Source organism: Diplotaxodon limnothrissa, linkage group LG23 (genome assembly GCF_057381915.1).
Source record: "Diplotaxodon limnothrissa isolate DT_005_m linkage group LG23, D_limnothrissa_male_GT1.1, whole genome shotgun sequence".
NCBI lineage: Eukaryota > Metazoa > Chordata > Actinopteri > Cichliformes > Cichlidae > Diplotaxodon > Diplotaxodon limnothrissa.
This window is the reverse complement of record NC_140617.1, coordinates 663742-689995: the sequence shown is the minus strand read 5'-3', so window position 1 is coordinate 689995 and position 26254 is coordinate 663742. Positions and strand designations below refer to the sequence as shown.

At 45.4% G+C, this 26254-nt stretch overlaps 1 protein-coding gene across 4 annotated transcripts in view; it reads left to right on the top strand.

The window, feature by feature from the left end:
* Positions 1 to 12311: 12311 nt before the first annotated feature.
* rnf220b (ring finger protein 220b) overlaps positions 12312 to 26254 on the top strand; it is a 26224-nt gene continuing 12281 nt past the window's right edge. For all 4 annotated transcript variants that reach the window (XM_085348162.1, XM_085348165.1, XM_085348164.1 and 1 more), the window contains exon 1: positions 12312 to 12903. In XM_085348162.1, coding sequence (XP_085204288.1) covers positions 12312 to 12903 — 592 coding nt within the window. The remainder of the gene's footprint in view (positions 12904 to 26254) is intronic.

Here is a 26254-nt window from a genome sequence, read left to right as displayed (position 1 = left end):
TTTCAGGAAAAACGTAAACTTTTTTGTGTCAAACTTCTGGGACCACGTGTAGCTCATAACATTTTTTTCTTCTAGTGTAAAGAAGCACAAACGCACTGTGGAAACACATTTCGTGAACCGTCTGCAGGACGCATGAACAGCCAGTGATGTCCTATGTAAAGTAAGTGCAATTTAAATTGTGTTTCCGATGTTTTCACATTCAGTCAATCTGCTGCCGTAACTCAAGACAAACGTCAGCGCAGCTCTGCGGCTCAATCGTTTATTGTCCGTGTCCGGACCTCCGCTGGCTCACAGGAAATTAAAGGTTTCGACAATCGCTTTGATGACGCGATCCATCCCTGAAAGCTTGTAAGAAGAGAAAAATACAGTGAAAAGGGATTCTGCGTTCTCTCTCTGCACCTTTCACCCTCCGCAGTATTATGATACTGATATATATACAGTATTATGGTTACTTGAAAAAGTAATTAGTAGCTACTTACTGATTACTTCTCCAAAAAAGTAATCCTGTTACTTCACTGATTACTCATTTGCAAAAGTAATTAGTTACTTAGTTGCTTTTTAAAAGCATGATACACAACCTGAGTAGGTAATAAAGTAACAGATCTTTCAGCCTGTGAGGTAGTCACACTCAAATGTCAAGGAAGGAGGTAGGGAAGGAGGTAGGGAAGGAGGTAGGGAAGCAGACTACGCACCTCAGGCTTCCAGAGGCGAGCAATTTATTTACAGTGAACTCAATTTAATCTGTAACTTAACAAAACTTCCCCCCAAAGTAACTCAATTAACAAAACTCAACAGAACATGGATCTCACAACACAACACAATTCTCCTCTCTCCCCTGAATCTGGTGCAGACTGGCTTTAAATAGGGCCAGCGTTTCCCTTCAATTAGCCCAGCCAGTGCCACTCACTCACACTGAGGGATCTAAAACTCTACACAGATGATTAAAAAGACACAAAACCTCTTCACACTTCTAATTAGCACATTTACACAACTAAATGGCAGTATTAACGAAAGGAAAAAGATTAAACAAATCCCTTTAAACCTTGACTCAAACAAAAGGAAGCGTCTCTATGGAAAAAGAAACCCCTCCACTTGGTTCGACCTGCTGATGTCATGTGTGACATCAGCAGCACTTTAAAATGAGGAAATGCTAGGCGGGCGTTTCCCCACAGCTGACCTCATGAAGACTGAAAAGACAGAACAAAGTATGAACAAATGACTTAATCTGTAACATAATAAAATATAAAGAAACGTGTAACTGAGTATTCAGTGTAATTTGCAGAATGTTTGATTTGAAGGCAACAGAACGCTTCCACAAACAAACCCGAGATAGTGAGTGCAGCAATGTGACAAATAGCAAATCATAGCAAATACACAGAAACAGAATAATGTGCAAAAAAAAGGTCAACACATATGGGACACATGCAGAGCACTGCAACTGCTCTGTTGCCCAATTCAATTTTTCTGCATAATCCATCATATAAAATTGAATCCAATGGAAAATCTCTTTTTTAAAAATTGTTTTATTAGTTTTAATTTTTTAATTTTCTGCACCTTGCATTAAGCAAAGATGTAATTATATGCAAGTCTTTGACTTGAAGAGATGTGTTTAACATTGAAACCTATTGTCTGCATGTTCCAGGAGATAAAATCAAATCACGTTTTGTGTTCACTCTTTCAAATAGATGCAAGTAAAACACAGTAAAAATAAATAAAATCAAAGACTCAGCAGCTCTTAAATCTATTGTCAGCTGTTTCGCAGGAGTGGGGCGGGTGGAGGTTTGCCCACAGCGGTCATGTCAGTGGGAGGATGCGGGGGTTTCTCTGTGAGCGTCACGTTCCCGTGGCAGCGCGCTCGCTGCGCGCTCAGATTTAAGTTTAATTTTTCGCTGTAGAAACAAGTTTCCCTCCCACGCAGAGTGAGCAGCTGACGCTGATGTTTGTGTCACTTTTTACAGAATTAAACTCAAAGTAATGTGATTACTTCCACGCTGTAAACGCTGCACGGTCGTACTCTCTCCATCGCTCCATGTTATCCATTGTTGATCTGCACACGTCTGTTACCACGGACGCCGCACGCTCGCACGTCACTGTCATGAGACTCATCACGACGGTTTAGTAACGCAGTAACGCAGCGTGCTAATGGGAAAGTAACGGTAATCTAATTACTTTTTGCAATAGTAATCCCTTACATTACTCGTTACTTGAAAAAGTAATCAGATTACTTTATTACTGCCCATCTCTGCTGAAGACTGAAACAAACAGCTGCTCTGAGAGGACAGAAGAGTTCGGACCACCTTTCTTTAAAAACACGAACATATCCTGTTACATTGGGGAGATTTATGTTTCACAGTGTTTGTACTGTTGTGAGAAACATTTACATCTGACTGTTTACACTGTGAATAACAGATGAACACGCTCACCTGCCTCCCAGCCAACCACATCTTTTCCTCTGGAAAGATTATCCCCTTCAGGGGTCTCTTCTCTCTATTCCATTTATTCTCTTGTAGCTGGTTGAATTTGTCAATTTGAACAGGCAAAGTTGGGAGATTGGCAGCAAGTGAGGAGTAAAGATGAGGGTGTGCAAAGTGGAACAGAGGATGGGGGGAGGAGAAAGAGAGACAGATACAAAAAGACTGTGACAGTCATCCATTTGACCCAGGCTGTTGAGTGAGATCAGTCTGGCTTGTCAAATCTCTGTGCTAACAGTGAATAGCCATATCTGTGCAGAGCATAGAAGGGTGTCATGCACTATGGTTTCATGGTTCAGGATAAGGCTGGATGAAGCCATTGGCTTGATGACACAGAGACAGACACACTTTCACTTTCCTTCAACTCCTCGTCTCCTGCTTTCTGCGACTGAAACCGAACTGAAACAGGGGCGCTTGCTTCAGTCCAGTGTGCCTGTTTTTATAGAAGAAGACTAACAACGAGCAGCTTCGCTATATTTTAAAGAGGGCAAACCATTTCTTGCTCACAGATTAAACCCACCCTCCAATTATTGTACAATAAGAACCCTTCATCCCTACTTCAGAGAGGCCCTCCTCCTGCTCACGTCTCCAATACACTGTAATAACCTTCTCATCCACACACACACACACACACACACACACACACACACACACACACACACACACACACACACACACACACACACAGGACCTATTACTGCCTCATTAGCCTGAATCATACAAGAATTAGACTGCAGCCTGGCGACAGTAGCACGGAGAATGGCTCTTTTTTTGCTCAGGAGTCAGGGGTTAAGTTACCAATCAAAATAGCCAGGCAGATGTATCGAGACATTTTAATATTGGCCATTGTGGAAGCTGTAAAAAATTTTAATCTCTCTCTGGCACGGTTGCCCCCTAAGGCAACTCAAATAACAGTCTTCAGGAGGGGGGTCGGTGTTCAAAGAATTGATGTACCCTGTGGCATTTGGATAATTGTGTTGGAATTGCTGCCACCTTGAACAGTTTTCAGGCTGAGCAGCTTTTCTTTCTTTAAACTATTTGCTTACCTGGACCACAGATTTCTCTGTTTTCTAACTGCAAGTGTTGAAATCTTCACTTTCTCCAGAAAAGATGTCGAGCCGCTGAGATCATCCAGGTACGCTTACACATAATAATGCAAAGGTGTCTCTGCTGCGCTCTTTCATGCAGGATAAATAAACGTGGACAGCTCAGTGAAAATGCATCACTTTATATCCAAATCTGAGCAACAAAGTCAAACCGTCACAATGAGAGCAAAACAACATATTAAATGATTCATATAGAAATACAATAATTATTATATTGAATATTTCACGGTTCTGTGCATTTTCATCGACATGAATCCAAATTAGAATCACTGTATGAAAATAATTGTTCTATGAAAGCACGATAGTCATTAGTGCTCTGTGATACTGCACGTTGGGCCGCAGTTTCCAGCACTGACACTTTGGCCTTACAGCGAGCAGCGTGTCATCACTTCTGCAATTCGTTCCACAGTAATTAAATAATTAAATAACACAACAACCTTTCAGCTTCTTTCAACAACGTTTTCTGGAGACTGGAGTTTAAACGCGCCGTCTGCACGTTGACTTATTATTATCCACTGAACTTAAAGACAAAGAATCGATCCTGTCACGTTAGCGTCGATCCGATACCAATACCAGCATCGACACTGTCGATCCGCCCACCTCTCACGGGCGCTGTGGTGCCTCTGACTGTGTCGGCTCCTTCCCTGTTAGAAACGAGCCTCTCCAGTGCTGCCGCACTCTTCCTTTGCACCGTGTAACCAGCTCCTGTCACGGGGACGCGTGAAGCAACAACGACAACAACCTGCTTTGTTTGAAACCACAGAAAATCAGGGTTCAGCACTATAGAGCCAGCATACTGAGCACTCAGTTTAAAGGGCAAACTGGGGCAGGTGTTTTTACTGGGCCCCAGTTAATATAATATAAACCAGCAGAGGGGGCAAATGATGAAGACTGGGCCGAAACAACAGGACGCTCAAACTCATGCAACACAGAGCACCTGTATAAAAAAGCCCAAAGCCGACTGTACTTCCTCAGGAGGCTGAGGTCTTTTAACATCTGCAGGAAGCTCCTGAGGATGTTTTACCAGTCGGTGGTTGCTGGAGTACTTTTCTATGCTGTGGTGTGCTGGGGGAGCAGCACAGCAAAGAAGGACTCATGCAGGCTGGAGAAACTGATCAGGAGGGCTAGCTCTGTGGTCGGCATGAAGCTGGACACTCTGGTGACAGTGGCAGAGAAAAGGACATTAAAGAAACTGATGGACATTATGGACAATGCTGGGCATCCTCTGCACACGGCCATTAACAACCAGAAGAGTCTGTTCAGTGACAGGTTGCTTCTCCCAAAGACAAGAACTAACAGACTTAAAAACTCCTTTGTCCCACACGCCATCAGACTGTTTAACTCCTCTCTGGAGGGGAGAGGGAGGGGAAACAGGAGGACAAAGGAGGGGGGACAACTAAGCTGTAGTGCCTCTTCACCTCACTGTGCAATACCTTGTGCAATACTTTTTGTAAATAGTCAACAGTGCAATAGACTCAATACTTGAAATGTGCAATTTACTTGTATTTTTATTTTTTATTCCTATTTATTCTATTTATCCCCTTTGTATATTTTATTTATATTTGTCTCTGTATTTATATATGTGTGTGTGTGTGTGTGTGTGTGTGTGTGTGTGTGTGTGTGTGTGTGTGTGTATATATATAACAATTCTGTAACTGTAACTTCGGTCGTTGCTGTGCTTTTTGGAAGTCGAATTTCCCAGAGGAACCCACCCGAGGGATTAATAAAGTTCTATCTTATCTTATCTCACAACTCTGTTTATCAGGTTTTACACCTGCAAAGCAGATTGTTTCCATCTTACCTGTCGGATCTCCCTTCTTCCTCTTTATTTCCTTCTTCTTCTTCACGTGGATGTTCCTCCTCATCGCCTAACCCCCCACCCACCCCCCAACCCCCATTTCTGTGGTCCTGTCCTCACCCAGGGTTCAGACTAATGACTAGTGACAGTCCACTGAGGGGAGCGAGCTGTTTGCAGTCAGCAGTGCGTTTGTTGGTAATTATTTTCTAGAGTGTCACATTAGTGTCAGCCTCATGGCGGTGAGAGAGGAGCGAGGACGGGGCCTCGGCGCAGAGTGAGGGGAGGGGAAAGGGTGTGATGTTTGGTGGTGGGCAGTGTTGTATTTATGTGTGCAGACTGCATGGTGGGCTGAGGACACCGGCTGACAGCGCTGTTTGCAAAAGCTTTTACACGTTTCCATCTTTTCCCCTTCGAGTCTCACCTGGATTACAGGTAACATGGCTTTAAAATCCAAACATTAAAAAGGTGGAAAGATTATGACCAAAAAATGGGCAGAAAATCCAGGCGCAGCCACTCGAGACGGGTTTGAACAAGTGTTCAAAGGTGTTCTGTTGTCCAGCCGGCTAAAGACATGAAAAGCAGAAAGCAGGACCAGCTGCCTTTCAGAGTCTTCGTCGTCCATGTTTGTTAAATTAGTGCCACCCAAAGTAGACCCCAGAAATCCCTCTGACTGTGACAAACGCCCATTTTTTTCTTGACCTCTGTTTTTCCAAAGTCAGGAGGATAAACAAGCGTTTAGGTAAAGATGACCAGAAGATAGGAAACGCACACAGCAGGTAAGCAGCTTCCACATCAACGGATTATGATTCCCGGGTGGGACTGAAAACATTCCCTGATATTTATCGTTGAGAATAACACATCTTGTTACTGGTAAATTTGCCCGTCTCAGCTTAGTTCGTTTGTTAAAGAGACCTGCTCAGCAACTTAACTACAGTGTTGACAGCTGGGCAGCAGGTCATGAATAATGCACACACGATGAGTAATCCATTTATTTAACCTCCAGATGTAAAGAGTGTAAGTGCGCGATTACAAGGCTGCCTATTTTAAACCATCAGCTGGGTGAGCGGAGCGCTGGAGCCGGCGGTCGTTATAAAAATGATATTTTCAGAGCCCAGTTTGAGTCATTTGGATTCACTGGCTGTTGTACTTCACTTTAGTGACGTGTCATTCCTGTAACGTGGTGAAAACCTGAAGAATAAATTCGTCATTATTGGCTCAAATCTGTGTTGTTTATTTCTGAAACACTGAACGTGCTGCACGTGTAACTTTCTGCTCGCCTGTCAGCTGTGTGCAGACGCACAGGCCGAGTCTCTGGACGAACAACAGGTCAGCAGATTTTGGTATATTGACAAATAAGACATTAGAAATAAGATGTTTGGTGTTGTTCGACACAAATATTGTGCTGGCTATATGTTGATAATAATTAGGGTAAAATCATCATTAATTAATAGTAAGAATAATAATAATAAATATATAAAATAAATTTTTTATTGTATTTAATAAACTCTGAATTTAGCTGCTGTAATTGTTTTGGCAAATTTAGTTGGACTGTTTTCAGGCCTGTTTACCTCCAACAGACGATCTGTATTTTATTCTTTCTGCGATATTTAAATATTTCTCTCGATGAAACAACAGCCTGTTTAACTCTGCTGGGTTTATTAATATTTCTTTTTTTAGATGTGGGAACTTAGACGACTTGTTTCAGAATTATGAGACAGAAGATGGAAAATCAGCTGTTTTAATTCTGCTTATTAAGACCTAAATGCATTTAGTCAAATACATTATTCTGAATAATGCGTTACATATATTTCCCTCTGGCACTGCAAACAACAAACAATGATCAGCATTGTATGTGGTTATAATGGTTATAATGGTGATAATGGTTATTTTTTTGCAGGAGGTAACAAAAACAAATGTCCCCGTGTCTTTGAAAGCACGATGTAAATAACCGTGTTGGTGTACAGTATGATTTCTTATTGCTGTTTGCATCTGCAGCCTCTACTGGACCGTGACCTTTAACCACCGCGTCACTTTGTCTTTCTTTTCTAATCCTTTCGTCCTTCCTGTCACTCATGAGTCCTACATCACCTGGTATCCCACCACACCTATCAGCGATGCATCGCACAGGTAACACGTTCCTTCAGTTTATCACCGTCACGTTTCCTAAAACTAGGCTCGAGTAAAAGCCGTCATGTGTCTGAGACACATTCCTGAAAGTGCTGAAGAAGTTGTGGGATTCTTAAACCGTCACACATTTGGCGGCAGAGTAGCGACAAAAGTTGAGGAAACACAACAGTGTGCTGTGAATGTGAACACACACAGCCGAGTGTGTTTACACGTGTGGCGGAGGGCAGACGCCCGCCCCCTCGGGAGGAAGCGATCAATGATTGAGACCATAATGCACCTCTCTGTATTCTTGCTCACATTCACGCTCACACGCTGCTTTGGGGACCCGTCACATGTTCGACAGCTCATCTCTCACACGTTCTCTTCCACTCCATCTTGCAGCTGTCTGGTCGATGGCCTCTCTGTGTCTCACTTCCACTGCTGAGTCTTTGGCAGACTGCTCTGCTCTGGCGCTGTCTCTCTGTATGTTAATATAGTAGCTAACCTCTCTCTCCATAGCACTGCTACCAGACAGTCTCTATGTTGATATACTGAGAAGAGTGTGGCACTCGGCTGCACGACTACTACCCGACTGACTCCAGAGAACTGAGCGCTCTTCATCTTCACTGCTGATGCTGCCGGGGCTCTTCCCGTCACCGTCGGTGAGACTTTGAATTGTGCCCGGCTCTCCTTTAACTTCACCAGCAGGTACACCCACCAAAACAAAACAATAATCATTCGGCCCGTTTTTATATCATTTTGCTTTTAATTTGGCAACATTGTATGAATTTTGAAGCCATTTTGCTGTAATTGGACATTGTGAGTCTCACAGCAAAAAGTAATTATCTCTAATTGGTCTGTGGGAATGATTACAGCAGTAACTTAGTTTATCCAGTGCCCCAGAAAAAAAGCAACAACAACTGATATGAAAGGCAGAGTAAAAAAAATAAAACTTGACGATTTACTGTTCACTACTCCAATTGAGAAAGTTAAAAGACTCTACAGATGACCTCTGGCATCCTAATAAAAGAAGTGAAGAACTCTCATCATGTTGATTTAATTCCCCTCATCTCATCTCTTACTTGCTGGGAATTACACTGAAGACCACAGAAACTAAGCTGTAACATTTAAATACCATTAAAACTGCTTGTAAATGATTCAAAACTCAATTTTCTTTTAAAGGAAGAAAAAAACGGAGCGAGATGGGGCAGATGAATATGACCACATAAACCAGAACCAAAAAGACACACACACACACACACACACACACACACACACACACACACACACACACACACACACACACTCTAAGCATAAACTGCGTGCATTAAGATGTTATGCTCTGCGTGTGTACGGCAGTCAAGAAGACAGCCAAGTGACTCACCTCCTGCCAGAAAATGAAAGCTTACAATTAACATGGCATCCCATCATCCTCAGCTGAGCGGGCAGGCCTGTAATTGGCTGGCTGACCAGCCTGCGTGGCTTCGGGTGGCAATTTATTCTGGGAGCCGTGCAGTTACCCTGGGCGGCTAACGGTCCCTGTGCCGTAACCTGGCTGAGGCAGCGGGGACATCATTAACACTTCACTGGGCCTGCAGGACACACACCCATCATCCACTGCGCACCCCCCACGGCCACTAGCACACGGGGCAAATTGGAGGAACGGGGAAGATATAATAATCGTAATGTCAATGCAGCCACTCGTGGGGAGCGGGTGTTCACTGATCAGTTGGCAAATTAGGATATTTTTGGTGTTTCTTAGCCAAACAACAGAGGAGGGGTTTCCAAAAAAGGTGACTTTTGATTACACATTTGCAATTAAATGGAGGTCATTCAGTTTGGGAATCCTCTGCGTTTAATCCTCGCCTTTACCCCTGGCGTGTGCGGGTGTGTGACGGTATGTGTGACCTCAAAACAACAAGGACTGAATGAGAGGGAGCTCTCTAAGCGGAGCAGTGACCTTGCTTTGTCACGAGGGACACATGTGTTGCACGCTCCCGTACTGGTCCGAGGGCAACACGGCGACAGAGTCGGTCTGGTTTACGTGTCCCTTTAAAGGTCTGCATCTGCTGTCTGGCCCTCCACCTCTCCACCAGCGGCTGGGTGTGAAAGGAAGTGGTGCACATGGCAAGCTTCATCTCTGGGAGCATTTTAAGGATGCGGGAGACAGCTGAACTGTCCAGGCTAAACGGTGGCCCTCTTCACTCTTGGCTAATGCCATCGAGAGAGTCAGTGTTTATTTTTACATCTCAATTATGTGGTGTGTTTTCAGGCTGATTTAGTACAGCGAAGCCACTGATCTCAAGCTATGTTTCCCCACAACCCTCTTCCTTGTGTCTTCTTGGCCGGGATATTCCCATTTCACTCATTTCCTATCTCAGGACTGTGTCTCGCTCTCTGATTACACACACACGTACAAATGCAGGCACACAGGCTCACAGCCAAATGGCTGTTCATTAAAGACGGGGACCTGAGGGGAAGCAATCGTCTGAGAGACGGAAATTGCGTGTCACATTAGATTAGCAGTGTAAAGCCTCTGGATTGGCTCGAGGGAATAAGGAATTATTTCAATTACATTATTTCAAAAAGTCTTTAAGCAATACCAATACCGATAAAAACAAATTAAGAGTGATTTGGGCTGATTTGTGGCGCTCTGAGCTGTTCTTTCTGACAATGTGCTGGAAATCAGATATGAATAATGTAGATATTACGCCGCGCGTAATGTGTTGGACTTGAAAGCAGATTATCTGTGACAAATAATACCATTGGTTTGCACTGTGTCTCATCAAAAGGGAATATTCCCAAGTGTCAATCACACAGGCTGGCGACTGTACATGCTCAGTGAGCCACGGAGGAGCAGATAACTCATTTACCTGCCATTCAAAGCAGCGGCGCCACACGCGCTCGCTCGCGCGTGCGCGGACGCACAGAAAGCGATGAGTTGGTGAACTTAGTATATAGCACTAATGCACTGAAAGCAGCTGAAAGGTTTAATTTTGGTGCATGCATGTCCTTCATAAACTCAGACTGATGTGGTGGATTCGACTCTGCGAGTTAAGAAGCGCAGGTGACAATAACCGGATATTCACGAGTTTTCAGTGAAAGTTACCACGTTTGATTCTATATTCGCAGATATAATCTGACACTTTTAATCCCTCAAGTTCTCTTCTTATCCACACCCACCCCTACTCTGTGGGCAGCTGATAAGTGCATTTTTCTTTTGACTCAATTTCACTGTAACTCACCTTAAACGAGGACGAGAAATTGAATGTGTCCATCGCACGCGGCGTGTCTCAGGGGGAGAGCGCGGAGGAGAGAGGGGTGGGGGGGACGAGGCTACAGAGAAAGAGGGCAGGGTAAAGTGGAAAGAGAGGGGTGGAGGGGGGATTGTCACACAGAGCGCACAGACCAACAGAGACAGACCGACCCGCAGCCAGTCCACTCACTGATGCCTCGATCCTGCGCAGGAACACAGCAGCTACGCGCCTCATCTCAGCCTTAACTCGTAAACACTCACAACATCTGGAGGAGGACCGAAAAAGCCGACGCTGCCCGCAGCTGCAGGTCTTTTTCCCTCTCTCATTCCTGCGTAACCGGGAGAAAGTGCCGCGTCCTTGAAATTAACTGTAACTTGGAAGAAAGGCAAAGTGAGAAAGAGAGAGAGTTGGCGGCGAAATAAATCTCGCTTCGAGACTTCATCACGGTAAGTGCCGACTGATGCTTCGCGATAATTCCAGTGATTACGCCTTCATTTGGTTTAATTGGTTTAATTGGCTTTTTGATTGCCATGTGTTCTGGTGTGAGGTTTTGTTGCGTGTGTTTTCCTAAAGTTAGGGAACTTGTGAGCTTACTGAGAAAAAAGCCCCCACTTTTATAACACACTCGTGGAAAGACTTGGAAAAACGGTGGGAGGCTAATTCCTGGGATAAACCGGGGTCGCATTTGCGCTCTTGGACGCGAGCAGAAAGTTCGAGGCGCTGAAAAACTGTCAGTAATTTGCAACGTTTCGTCTGTATTTTGCCAGTTTGTTCATTTAGGGGCTTTTTTTGTTTTAAAAAAATTAAGTCGTTTTTGTCCCTCTTAAGAGTCCCAACTTTTATTTTGTTTTTGGTAAATTTCCTGAATAGTTTTGCTTCTGATGTAAGAAAAAAAAAGTGGTTGTGTGGGCCCAAACCTTTTTCCCTGTTTGAGGCCTCTCATCATTTCATATGAAGCGCACTTTTTCAAACTTCTCAATAACTAAAGCGGATCAGTCTTTTGCGCGTCAGCACAGATTACTTTTGTGCCTTAGAACAAAAAAGAATAAAAACAACAACAAAAATATTCCTAGAATTTAATTTTACCGGACACATTTGTCTTGATTTATTCTCTTTTCAAGTCTGAAAGAAGAAGGAGAAAAAAAGAATCGTCGTCTTTCCCAAATGCGTTTGCATGATTTCCCCAATTTAATCGCTTAGACTTCGCTATCAAAACGATCCTTTGCAGGCTCCAGCTACGTGTGTGTTTTATTGGCAATTTATTCCCGTCGTAATTATTTACAGGCGCAGTAGGCCTCCTCAAACCCATTTTTCTGCTGAAATTAGTCGAAACCTGTAATTGTAAAAATGCCTCACAAAAGCAGCTGGGTGTATTTCACAAAATGAAGAAATCAAGATCTTGTCGTTAAAGAGGACATCAAACAATTTCCTGTAAATTTGACAAAATGAAATAATTTCCTGTCTGCCTAACAACAGTCACTGAGAATCATTTCTTCTTGTGTCTCATCCAAACACTTTTCTCTCTCCTCTCGTTTGTCTCCTCGTCTTCTCAGAACCAGCATAAAGGAGGTGAATGGACCTCCACCGCCCCTTCAAGATGGACAGCCCCTCCTACCTACCGGCTCCACTGGCGTCCCCTGCCCTGATGGTCCTAGCTTCCACTGCAGAGTCTGGCCGAGACGCCTCTGTCCCCTGCCAAGCGCCGAGGCCCTTCGGCGTCCCCGTCTCTGTGGAGAAGGACCTCCACCTCCCCTTCCCTTCAGCCTCCTACACGTTTACCTCCATGTATCAGCGCCAGGGCCCCATGTCAGGCACCTTTTCGTCCCGAGACTTCCCGGCCTCCCTGCTCCACCTGCACCCACAGTTCACCCCACCAAACCTGGACTGCTCCACCCTGGGCATGCTCAACCACAGCGGTGTGGGCGCCTTCCGGCCTTTCTCCTCGCCTCAAGATGAGAGGGAGTCCGGGGGTTACCAGTCTGCTTTCACCCCCGCCAAGAGGCTGAAAAGCTGCTTTCCAGAGGTGGAGGGGAAGGAGTTTGACTTTGGCTCCCTCGGAGGCTCCCTCAAAGCTGGGGAGGAGTCGGGGAGGAAGCTGTTCTCCATGTCCGGCCTGCTGTCTGATGGAGAGGCTTCATCGAGCCCCGAGGAGCGCAAAGAGCACAGTGAGTGAGACGCACACGACGCGCTGTTATGTTTGCACAATTCTCCCAGCTCGTATCTAAAGAGAAAGCGCAGTCACTCATCGGGCTTCTTTAAAGTATGCAGCGTTTAACCAGCACATCAAAGGCTTTGCTCGCCCCTGACATGACAGGGCCAATGAGGGTAACATATCCTCTGCAGCTGCATCCACTAAAGGTGACAAATTGAAAGGAGCTTTTGTGAGTAAAGGCATATCTGAAAACATTTCCCCCTTCTGCACTTTAGTCGTCAGCATGTAGTCGGGCAAAGTGTTTACAGAGGCAGGCTGTGAGCGGCTTCCACACAAATAAATTGAACGCTGTCACTTATTCAGCTCAGTGATCATTAGCCACATATGACCATTAGGGCTGTTGGAAGTCAGATTTCTCTTGGTGGCTGAGGAACACAAATACATGGGAGCGTGTGGAGGGTTAACACGGGAGGAGTGAGAGTTGGAACGAATGACACCCTGTCAGAGATAACGAGGTGGCAGAGATAGAGAGGAAGGGATGGAGGAGGATACAGAAAAAGAGAGAGGGAGACGTGGCGATGCGCCTCAGCCTGAGCTTCCCTACGACAACCCTCAGCTCAATATGGCCGCCCACACCAGCCGTCTGATTTGTTGACAAATGAGTGGGAGAGGTGTCAGTCAGCGTGCCGCAGAGGGAGAGACGCTCCTCATTACTCCCAGGGATAATTGCCCAACGACGCGGGGGCACAACACTCGCCTCAGAGGCAGCGGGGAGGGAGTGAAGGAGCCAGAGTCGGGGAGGCGATGCTAGGCATGATGGGAAATCAAACCCCCTCAGTGGCGGTCGCCAAAGGGGAGCGCCTGACAGATGAAAGGGACCAGGGAGGAGAGAGAGGAGAGAGCACCCAAAGGCTCAGCAGATCAGAGGGGGACACCATCGAAAATAATGACAATGAGAGGGAGCTGGGGGTGGGGGTGAGATGGAGAGGGGGCAAAGGCGGGGGGGGGAGATACGCGCTCTCGTACATTTCACCTAAAGGAAACTTTCATCCCACACATAAAGGGCGGCAGCAGGGACGAGTCGTCTTAAGAAAAGTTTGGATTGTGCGCCGTGTGTGTGTCTCTATGCATATGTGCTCGTCTTTGTGCAAACTTGCTGATTTTGTCGTCGGCTGGTAGCTGAGTGACAGGGCCAGGGAGGCGGAGTGGCAGCGAGGAATCTCAATATGGAATTTTAATAAGGACAGGGAAAGACGAGATGCCAGCCGGCGCGCTGGTGTGAGAGGTGTGTCTGCCTGACAGTGTTTGCTCGGCGCGCTCGTGCGTGCGCGCTTACCTCCTGATTTTGGGAATCTCATTTGGGGAATGTTGACAAGGACAAAAGACGGGGTCGACTGGAACATGGGGAGCATCTCTGTGCCAAAGGAAAAATGGATTCATGCACATTGGAAGCTGCTTTTCCAGCTTTATCCAATTAGATTGCAGCTCGGGCAAACTAAGAGCCTTAATGCAATTGAGCTCCCAGCACTTTCCTAAGTCTGACATACACTTGTTCCTCTTGACTGGGTAACAGACAGTCACTTCAGGACCAAAAGTCTTAAGTGTTAAGCTTGAAATCTTCTTTGGGTGCGAGAGCGCCTGCTGCTCGCACACAGCGGCAGCAGGCGCTCTCGCGGAAGTACGAAGCTGACCATAAAATCCTACCTTTAGTTTTTTCATCAGTGCAGAGTTTTGCTTCTTTTTAAATCTTCATTTAACATTTTCGGCCCTTTGTACTGAGACCCTCTGTGGCTCCGCAGCACACCTGAATATTTAAACCGGGTCCTGTAAACATACAAAACATTTACATTGTCAGAACACACAGTAACTAATGGCTTTTCCCTGTGTGAGCTTCCTCCTCGGTGTTTTCCATCAGCAGAAAGATCTGCAGGAGTTTTTGTCTCCAGCAGTGCGCACAGGTGACCACGCGTTTTGTTTCCTCTCATGTTTCTTTGTCAGTCCAGACAAGCAAGCGGGTACACCGTACCTCTCCCCACCTGCGTCGCCTGTCATTGCCATCGGCCACCTTTTCTGTCCATTTAGTGTCTTCCTCGTGTCAATTTCCCCTCCCAGGCTCGCCGCCGTTTTATCAGGGAAGGTCTGAGATGCACGGTGTGCACTGACAGCTGTTCAAACAGCTACGCTCGCTTTCAAAGGGCAGATGTCTTCACTGGAGCGAGTCATGCTTATTTTCCTCAGGGAGACGCTTCCCACTGCAGGACTGAGCTGGAACTAAAATGCTCCTTTACCAGAAACACGAGTTTGGGAAACCGGAGGAGTAGAGTGGCAAAAAACATGCCAGGGCCAGATGCTGCGTGTGCGTACGTGCATGTGTGTGCGTACGTGCATGTGTGTGCGTACGTGCATGTGTGTGCGTCTCACAGTGGTGGCAAAGCTAAGTGACAGCTGTGATAATGGGAGCCAGATGTTTGAGAGCACTAGTGTTGTGATGCAGCACTTAAACGGCGGATTCAGCTGCCAGAACACCTTCACCTGCAGAAATCATGCGAAGGCAAACAGAATATTAAAAACAGCAGATAACAAAACTTTTAATTGAACTTTTCTTTGGTAAATAAAAAACGTCCTTGTCAGTTGTAAATCTTTAGCACTGTTTGGTGTATTTCACAAACGGCCTCTCCAAAACGTGACTGTACTTTATACTGCATGTTTACTTGTGTCAGGTTGGAAAAAATGATGAATGAAAGCCTAAACGATCTCCTGAGCGAGTGCCGAGCCTGCACGCAAGAAGGGCCACACTCGGCCTTTGAATGAGCCGCTGGAGGCGTTACCCTCACTTGGAAGAGAAGGCTCCGAGAGTCTCACCTGCGTGAAACGACGTCCCGCGGGAAGGTATCAGCGGGGAAACATTTAAGCATGACACACTCGGAGGAGTCTCCACCAGATGCGCTCAGTGTGCAAGTGTCCTCCACGGTTGGTTACTCACGGGTTGTTGGCACGCCGTGCGGCTCGAGCAGAATCGATATTCGCCTTAGACGTGGCGCGTGGCACATGATGGGTTTGAGCTCATTCCAAACGAAGCTTATCTGCTGCGAGTTTGGGTGAACATGAGTTTATTTATCATTTCTTAGGAAGTGAATTAAGGACTGCTGGTGTTGCTTCGGTCATGAAAATATGAATATTGTCAGCTTCTGCAGCCACCACGAACGCACATTTTAAAAAATGTACTTATTGTGCTTGTAACTTGTCTTACACGTTCACACCTCTGCCTCTCTCGTACTGCAGTTGTTTCTGCTGATTTGATAAGAAGGACTCGCCTGCCGTGTTTTGTGTGCAGCTGTCGTTGAAGGCTGTTCATATCGAGCTGAGCTTCTCGTTGAAAGACGCAGTGTTTACATCCCCCAGCAGACCACAGGAGATCAATAGCAGCCACTCAATGCTCATGCATACACATATAGTACCTGCTATAATTCCCTATTTGTACACTCCTTATCTGGCAGACTAGCATATGGACTGCATGCATCAACAGTCACGCTAACCTTATGCGTCAGGGCAGGGTTTGTTCTTTGCTATGATTTTGTTTTTCTGTGCTGTGAGAAAAGTTCATTGCAAAAAGTGACGTTTTGTAAAAATAGGAGGCAGGAAATGAAGAACTAAAGGAAATAAGACCACATTTATTGGAAAGTACGGTGTAGAAAAAAAGTGTAGCATCATTTTCTCCCGACTGAAAATAAAAAAGGATCTGAAATGTCACCGGGCAGCTTCACACACAGAGAGGCGATGCTGAGTCTGTTTAAAGTTGCATGGTGTAAGCACTTCGTACGCTGACCACACTGCAGTCTTGTTCCTAGTTTTCGGCGCTCGGGGAGGAAGCATTACAATATTAATGGTGGCTGCGTTTGATGTGAGAGCACGTCGTGGTTGGCTGTTCCCCCTCCTGTTGTGATGGTGGTTTGTCCTCCTAATGTTCTCCCAACTAAAGGAGGCTTTCATCCTGGCAGGAGGGGAAAGTCTTCTCAGCTTTTTTTGTTCTACCTCCTTCTCTCCGTCGTATGAAGGCTGGAAGCAGGGAGCTTGTCTTGGTGTAGAAGTGCGCTGTGTGGTCCCATATATGTTTGTGCATGTGCGAATGGAGTGTGCAGCATTTGTGTGTGTGTGTAGGCGTTCTCTACACATGCCAGCGTCTTCAGGAGGCTGTGGACCACACTGCTCGTCACAGACAGACGAGACTTCTGTGGGTCTGGAAGCAGATTTTACAGTAGCAGGGGGGAGGAGGGGGGAGGAGGGGGTCTTTTTTTGCAGTGACCATCAGCACCTGTTAGACGGTCAACAGAACATGAGTCATAACACATCTTGTAGTTGATGCCTCTGCCTCCGTCTCCTGCCGTGATCGTCCCACACGAGCTGGTGTGGCTGCAGAGTGGAAGGCTCGAGTGTGAGACATCGAGGTAAAGAGCGCGAGTTGTAACGAGCGCGGGGCTCAGAGGTTGTTAACACAGCCTCCTCGTTGAAACGAACGCCTTCTTTCCATCTTTTCTTTGCTCCGTTTCTGCTTTTCTATACGTGCAGCTGATCGACCTGCTGCCTGTGATCTCACATCAAAGCCTTTGTACGTGTGTGTGCGCATAGGAAACGCTCGGGGTAAAGATGCTGTTTCGCTAGATTGAATCCGTGTTGGTAAGAAGTAGCACACACACACACACACACACACACACACACACACACACACACACACACACACACACACACACACACACACACACACGTCCTTCGTCCTGTCCCTGGAGCTTAACAAATCAGCGAGGCAGATAGGGAGGGCATGAAGGCCAAATTCTGGGGTTAAACACATGCCGCTGAGGAGACAGACAGCAAGACCCCACCAATCCTGCATGCTTGGATAACAGCCAGCAACCAACACATATATATGATGGAAACTATACGTGTGTGTGTGTAAGCGCTTGTCTGCCAGTGACACACACAGACCTCATTACAGCATGTCAATTGTGCTTGTTGCAAGTCTCCCAGCTGTGGAGGAGCTCGACAAAAGCCAATAAGTGAAAGGCACGCCAGGCGTGGTAGTTTCACCTCCCAGATACACGACTTCCTGACATCACTCAGTGGCTCAGGGAGCAGGATTGGCACTTTTTGTTGATTAACAAGTGCGCATTTTTTGGGGTGATTCACAAAATAAAAAATGAATAAAAGGAAAATGACTTCAGGGGCCTGGAAAATGTCAGCGTATCCATATAAGAGACACCAGCAGTTTACTCCAGTGAGCAACAAATTGAGAGTTTGAACTTTTATGAATAATTGTCATTTTGCCCAGTGTGATGGTAAATTCTCCTGCTATAAAATGCAGCGTTATGCACTGTGGGACTGTTAGCGCAAAGTGGTTTATACACCACGGGCTCCTGTCTCTGCCTTCCAGTGTGGGAATTTCTTGACGGCGTTGTGTAGTGCATAAATTTCACACTCCGAGTTGGGAAACTCAAACAACTCAGCAAACAGGGAGTGATTTTACACACTGAAAGTTAGGGTGGGGGGGTTAAATAATTATATAACCACGTTCCTGCACAGGAAACGGCACAGATTACTTCCACGTGCATCCTAAAGACCCTCTGATCGATCAAGTCGCTTCCAGCGGTGCTTAACTGTTTGCCCAACTCTCTGCTATGCACCTCTGCCTGAAAGGTCAAAGTTTAGCAGGACTGACCCCTCACCCCGCTGTGTAGAGGTGTAAACACTCCCCCAGTTCTCCACAGAGAGCTGCATTGGGTCTCAGCCATAAATCACAGCTCTGATAATTGGTAGGAAAGCAGCAGTCCAGCAGTATATAACCTTTTACGTGTCGTCTCAGGTCTTTATTATGGTGCTAATGAGTGGCCGTGGAGCAGGGTTAGAGCTGCAAGCAAAAGGGGAGGAGACGAGGTTCGCCTCAGTAAAACACGGGCGACTTACACTCACGCACATAAAAATACATCAGCACAGAAGCTCAGTGCATCATCTGTACCTCGTCTTGAGGAGATGCCAAGCTGCACACAGGGAGGAAGGATATGCGCATATTCAAACATTCCCTTACACACACATGCATATGCAAGGAAACCGGCGTGCACGCAGCGGCTGGCAGGCTCAGCAGTGTCCATTACAAACTGCCATTAGTATGGAGATTGTGCTAATTGTCCCCGCAGACCACACAGGCAGCGCTCGGCAGGCCGGCTGCGAGTCTGTGAAGCCGAGTGAGAGCAGAGACTCTTTATATGTCCTATTGTCTCGGTCATGACCCTATTAGCCCAATCACAAATCAATCGCTGAATGATTATGGGATACATGCTGTGGATTGTTTCAATGCAAATGCTGCCATCCTGAGACTCACAGAGGCTGATCTTACATAACGCTGTCAAAGCGCTGCTGTAATAATCCCGCCGACATCTGAAAAATGAGATCCGCACGCAGATGTGCAGTGCAATTGTGCCAGCTGTGAATCCCCAGGAGTTTTATTTGAACAGGTTTCAAAAGAAGGCGTAATTATATTGTTATTAGAAAAAAAAAGATTGTCGTGTAAGGAAACAGGAAGTTCAAAGTGCCAGAAATCTGTGTTTGCTTACTCGAAACATTATGAGATCCTTTCAGGATTGCCCTGAATGCTCACCATGGAATCAAACAAGAACACTAAGCAGCTCTTCTAAGTTTGCTCGTGTTAGCGCCGGGCTCCGTATAAAGTGCTTCGAGGCAGCTGCTGCTGCATTAAATAAATAAATCAGACTGATGTTGGATCATTATCACATCAGCTGAGGGTTAGAGCTGCTTCTGAGCCGACCTTGGTGCGTGTTGCCTGGTTCAGTCCAGTCTCCTGATCAGTCATGTGGAGGAGAGTGAACTGTGAGCGGCGCCTGTGTGACCTCGCGGAGTGACAACACAGCGGAGAAGATCTACACCCGCTGGCGCTGCCACCGGCCTCTTTGTTCTCCTGTGTTTGCTGACGGGGGGCTCACACGGCGCTGCGCTCACCACGGCTACACGGCAGTGAGTGTAAATGACACACACACTGAGATGTGTGTTTGCAGACACATTTCTTACCAGTCGCACACAAAAACAGCAAAAGCCTTTCCAGCTTGTCCCCTCTGCTCAGAGCCTTGTATTAAAGCTCACTATATCTTTTTCCTAACAAGGCATCTAATTCGGGAGAGGCGCCCGTCTGTGCCGGGGTGCCTCACACTGCAGGCTGAGCTGTTGCGCCCTTTTGCCACAAAAGAAAACAGCAGCGTTATATACGGCTCACCTTTGTTTGCACTGTAATGGCTGATTGATGCAACGACTCACCTCTAAGGCAGTTGTTCTCACTTTGCTTGTTTGTCCTGTTGTAATTTGTCTCTTGTTTTCTTACTTCTACATGGACTGAAATGTAAAACTTTATTTTCACCTATAAAAGCGTGAACGCTAAAACAAGAACGACGAACATCAGCAAGTGCTTTCCTTCCTTGAAGAATACGTCGTCCTCGTGGATTTCTTTAGAATTTGGCGCTTTGTACACGATGAGTTATCACGATCAGCGCTTAAAAACCTCGCCTTTGTGTCTGCGGGTCACTGAAGAGAAGCTGCTCAATCATCTGTATCTTTCCAGCATTTGAAGATAAAACCATCGTCATCTGCTGTAATTGTTTGCTCCTCCAGGCAGACACAATAACATCCTCAGGAAGTGTGACTAACCCAAACACAGGTGTATCACACACCAGGTGCTCGTGGTGCTCTCGTACCAGCAGCAGTCGCGCGGCGTTTCTGACAGTATCAGATCTTATCTCGAGGAGAGAGATGAGAGCGATAGGTCTTATCTGCAGCGATGCTCACGGACGAAGCCAAAGTAAGATGCTGTCCGCTCACACTGCTTTCAGGCCCGATGCGGGGTCCTTTTTTCCGGCTACACATTGCCTGGAAAAAACAAACCATTCAGACTTTGTTTGAAGTGTGCTACTAGTTAAGTCTCTCTAGAGTGCTGTTGCCTGATGGGTGAGGTTTCCACTGCTCACCTGCGCTGCACAAAGTGCATGTGGGACAGGTGTGTGATGGGAAAACAGGTGGGAGCGAGTTGGGCAGCGTATGCGCTTGTTTGTGTCAAAATGACTTGGCTAAAGCAACAATCCAGTGTAAAAAGACGGCACAGTAACAGCTGTGGATCAGACTGATCAGGCTTTTTTCTTGGCAAACGCTGGCGTGCACGACTGCAGTCGTTTCAGAATGAAAACAGATTCTTTGAAACAGCATCTGCAGGGTTTTTGTTGGTTTTGAGCAAACTGTGCGATTTCCTCACGTTCAGGAGTTTTTAGTATTAATCACCTCAAAGACAGTAAGTTATTATTTCTCTGACTGTTGTTACTAAATGTGCGATCATTTCCTCTCTGGCTAACCAGATGAATTCTGTTCTTTCTTTATGAGCTCATCTTTCTCCTTTTAATCGGAGCATATTTTAATTGCCCCTTTTTTCCTGCCAGTCTTCATGCTGTATGTTTCCACTTTTAAACAAATGAAGCGAGTACAGGAGAACAAACAGAAAAATCACAAGAAAAATGCTTGAATTCAGTTAGTTCAGGTAATTTAAGAGCAGCCTTCTTAAGGCTGATTGATGAAGAGTGATGATGATGATAATGATGCTGATCCATGCGATCAGTTTTATAAAAAATGCTTCCTTCTCAGCCGGTCTGTTTCCTTCTCAGAGAGCAGTGTTTTAAAGAAGCTGTAGAAGCAAAATCTTCATTTTTTCTCCTTTTTGTCCAATCAGTCGTAACAGCAGAGCTCATGTTATCTCTGTTTTTATTATACTCCAACAGCTTCTCTGTAGCCTCTCAGCACCGTCTGTGGACCTCGTCTGCGTTTCCACAGCGTGCTTCATGCAACAGTTCAAATCGAGTTAATCTTTCTTTCCTGTTTTAAATAAGAGTGGCAGGCTTTGCTCCTGTCGAGTTTTGGTGCGTTACAAACACTAAAATTCTGGCCTTACGTTTGTTTAATGAGGCAAAGCTACGGTGCGTGCGTCTGCGTGTCACACCTGTCAACCACGCTCGTCTCCGGACCGGAGAACCGGACGAGGAGACGAGGTAATAAAGTAAAAGAAAAGTCCGCGGTGTCAGTGTCAGTGTCCTGCTGCACTAATTAAACTGTGAGTGTGAGACACACACACACACACACACACACACACACACAGTGTTTGTCTCGATCTGTTTAGAAAAGTCGAGTCCTTGCAAGCAACAGAGCGATCCCCTCATTTTCTCCTTATTAAGCACTAATTGAGAGAACGAGTGAGAAGGGAAATGAAAATGAGACGTGATGAGGACGCCACGGAATAATAGGAGAGCGAGCGAGCATTAATGTGTATTAATCAGCGGTCTGGGTAATAGCGATCTGTATTTTTGGAGTGATGTGTCTGTTAGCGTCTCTTTCTGTCATCCTGCCTCTTTCTCATAAACACCTGTGCTAAAGAAACACTGCAGAACTCATTGATCCATTGATTGAACATTAATGATTGTTTGCTACATAAAAGAAATATTGCATTAACCAGATCAGAGGAGTTGCAGTTGCTAACGTGCAGGAAACCTTTGCTACTGCTGGAAGGCTTTTCTGACAATTTGCTGGTGTTTCCCGACTTTCAGAGGCCAGCTCAAACACCTGCTTATTCCACCCTTACTTTAGAGGAGAGTGGTGGCCACTGTGTCGTAGATATTGTCATCGAATTGTCATATTTCTCTTCTCCCTCCTGGCAAAAATACATTTAAGTTAAACTTTGAAAACTGCAGAGGGAGATTGGTTGCCTTTAGAGTCTTGAGAGAGCTTCAGGTTTTGACAGAGTGAGACAGAGCCGGATATCTGTGTGTTTCAGGCTGTCTTGTGAGTGCAGGTTGTCGCCATCAGAATGACTGACAGACCGCCGGTGAACGGCGCTGTCGCTGTCCGTTGTCACTGGCTTCCTGATCCAAAGTGACGGCATGACTTTGACAGACAGCGCTCAGCAAAAGCATGCCAGAGTCGAGAGCTGACACTTTGTGGCCCGCAGCTTTAGCCCTTTTCTTGTAAGCTGATTTCATTGCTGTGCAGCTGGTTTGGGTTTTTCCCTGTAACGGTTGTTTCAGGAATAAGGTGTTCAGAGTAACTAATACAAAGAAGTTACATCAAGTCAGGACCACTTTGAAAATGTACAAAGGAAAGTTTGACCTGATTTGAAGTTTGGCTGATCCAGTGACCCAAACAGACGCTCAGTTACCAAATTACACTGCGTTTGATCCTCACGTGAACAAAGAACCACATCACAGCTCTTTAAAAAGCGTAAAATAGTACCAGTAAGTCTGAGCAAATGTCCTGCACATATTTAAGTCTTAATGGCTCATTAAAATATTAAAGTCTCAGCTTAAAAAAGTCTGTTTTTATAGTGTGAAAAGATCGGGGGGGGGGGGGGGGGGGGGTTATACCTGACTGTCCCCCGACTTCCTCTAAACCTCAATATTTACTGAAACTCAGTTTTCTCTTAACCTTAAGTGAACCTTAACTTTGTCGCATCATGTAACTCATTTTAAACAGGGACAAATGTGCACGCTCAGTACCAACTCGGTTTTACAGTCTTACAGTTTCACACAGTTTTACAGTTTTACACAGTTTTACAGTTTTACACAGTTTTACGCAGTTTCACACAGTTTTACAGTTTCACACAGTTTTACAGTTTTACACAGTTTTACACAGTTTTACAGTTTCACACAGTTTTACAGTTTTACACAGTTTTACACAGTTTTACACAGTTTTACACAGTTTTACAGTTTTACACAGTTTTACAGTTTCACACAGTTTTACAGTTTTACACAGTTTTACACAGTTTTACAGTTTTACACAGTTTTACACAGTTTTACACAGTTTTACAGTTTTACACAGTTTTACAGTTTCACACAGTTTTACAGTTTTACACAGTTTTACAGTTTTACACAGTTTTACAGTTTCACACAGTTTTACAGTTTTACACAGTTTTACAGTTTCACACAGTTTTACAGTTTTACACAGTTTCACACAGTTTTACAGTTTTACACAGTTTTACAGTTTCACACAGTTTTACAGTTTCACACAGTTTTACAGTTTTACACAGTTTTACAGTTTCACACAGTTTCACACAGTTTTACACAGTGTTACGCAGTTTTACGCAGTTTTACACAGTTTTACACAGTTTTACAGTTTCACACAGTTTCACACAGTTTTACAGTTTTACACAGTTTTACGCAGTTTTACGCAGTTTTACGCAGTTTTACACAGTTTTACGCTGTTTTACAGTTTTACACAGTTTTACACAGTTTTACACAGTTTTACAGTTTTACACAGTTTTACACAGTTTTACAGTTTTACACAGTTTTACGCAGTTTTACACAGTTTTACGCAGTTTTACACAGTTTTACGCAGTTTTACAGTTTTACACAGTTTTACAGTTTTACACAGTTTTACGCAGTTTTACAGTTTTACACAGTTTTACAGTTTCACACAGTTTCACACAGTTTTGCGCAGTTTTTAACACCCAGTTTGACTCCAAAGTTAAAAACAGGATTTTCTCTTGAACTTCTTACAGGGATTTAAGTACATGCAAACATCCTGACCTGTGGACTACAGCTGATTTCACAAACCTGTTTAAATAAAACCCTAAAACAACTACTAACGTGTGTTTTAGGACAACAAAGTACACGACTTTACTGGCTTTGTTATCAGTGATTGCAGTCACCATCTTTCCCCGTGCTCACTGGCGTGCTTCTTCTTCTTCAGCGTATCAGGATAGACAACAGCACACTTGTAGACACGCTGCCTGCGTCAGCAGCAGCTGAAGTTTTGCATTGAGTGTGTTGCTATATCAGTGAACTGGAAACAGTAACACATTTCATGTTGGACTTGAAAGACTTTTGGTCCAGAAGTCCTGAAAATAGATTCAGGGTCAGGTTATGTAAACGAAGCTGGTCTGTAAAGACAGCGAGGAGCCCACGTTTCTAATCTAAAGCCACAAGATTTAATTACATTTGGTCTTGATTAAGATTAAAGCCTGTATTTTCACACACACCCAAGGACAGCTTCCACTTCCTCGCTCCAATCTGGAGTCACTATCAAAGATCATTGAGCCATGCATCTCAATGAGGGGCAGATTGATTGGTCGGAGCGGAGCGGAGGCAGGGTTCGATCTTTGCCCCGAGGTCCTGAGAAAGGAAATATGGTCACAGGGACGCAGTCGCACAGCTAGCCGGTCCACTCTCCATCAATGAGATGATTGGACACATGTATGCTGGGCCACACCCGCAGCTGATGGAACAATTGTGACTAATGGAGAAGATGAGAGAGAGAAAGAGCGAGAGGGGGAGGCGGGGGAGTCTGTGCGCTGATTGACCCGTGGTCAGAGAGGTTATGTCCATTGATCTGCAGAGCAGGAGGGAAGGGTTTTGGCCTGAGGTGCTTCAGAATGAGTCTATTTGGGGTTCAGGATTGGCGTCCATTCCCACCAGGAGCTTTTTCATCATCTGACTCTCTGCAACTTACAGCTGCTGTCTGCTGTTGTTGGCGTTATGCACATTGCACTACAAAGGCCAAAGGCCAATCAATGCGCTACAAGAGGTTGATACAGATCTTATTAGTCAATGAATGATCATTAGCGGTCTAACGAGGCATTGATTTGCGCAGGGGCCAAAGGTCGCCGTGGTTGTGGCGAGTGTCTTTAATACATTAAACACAATTGATTGCAGAGTAGGAGGGATATTTTGAAGGATGCTGGAATTAGATTGGACAGTGAGAAATCTGAGGTCAAGCCAGGAGAGGAAGCGTAGGTGCCTTCCAAGCCGCCGAATGCAGTTAGGATTGAGCACCAGGCCGAGCAGCACATTTGTCTCGCAGGTATTACCGCTGCAGCCACTCTGCAATTAATAAAAAGCAGATATGTAGAAGCACTAAGTCAAAGGCAACTGGACTTGCTGTTTCAAAGGCTGCTGCTACAGCCTTTGAAAGCTGAGGAAATGACTTTGCACATAGCAGATGTGTTACTACAGGGCCTATTATGTTGCTCATTAAATACCCAACCTCTCAATAGGCCATTATTTCCCCAATAAAAAACAAACGGCAGCCTGCATGCTTTCCCTCCCCCCTCCCTCTGTCTCAGAGGTTTGCTCTACCTCACAAAAAGCCCTGACTAATATCCTGCATGTGATGCTTTTAAATAGGAAGCAGGCCGCGGGACAGGGAGGGGTACAGGTGTGGCAGGAGCCAATGGCTTTTATAGCCCTCCGTCTCCTCTGAAAGTGTGCCAAGGACCTGCCTGCACAACCCACCGCTGCAGCGCTCGCCGCCAAGCGTTAACTTTTCTGCCCCCGCCGATC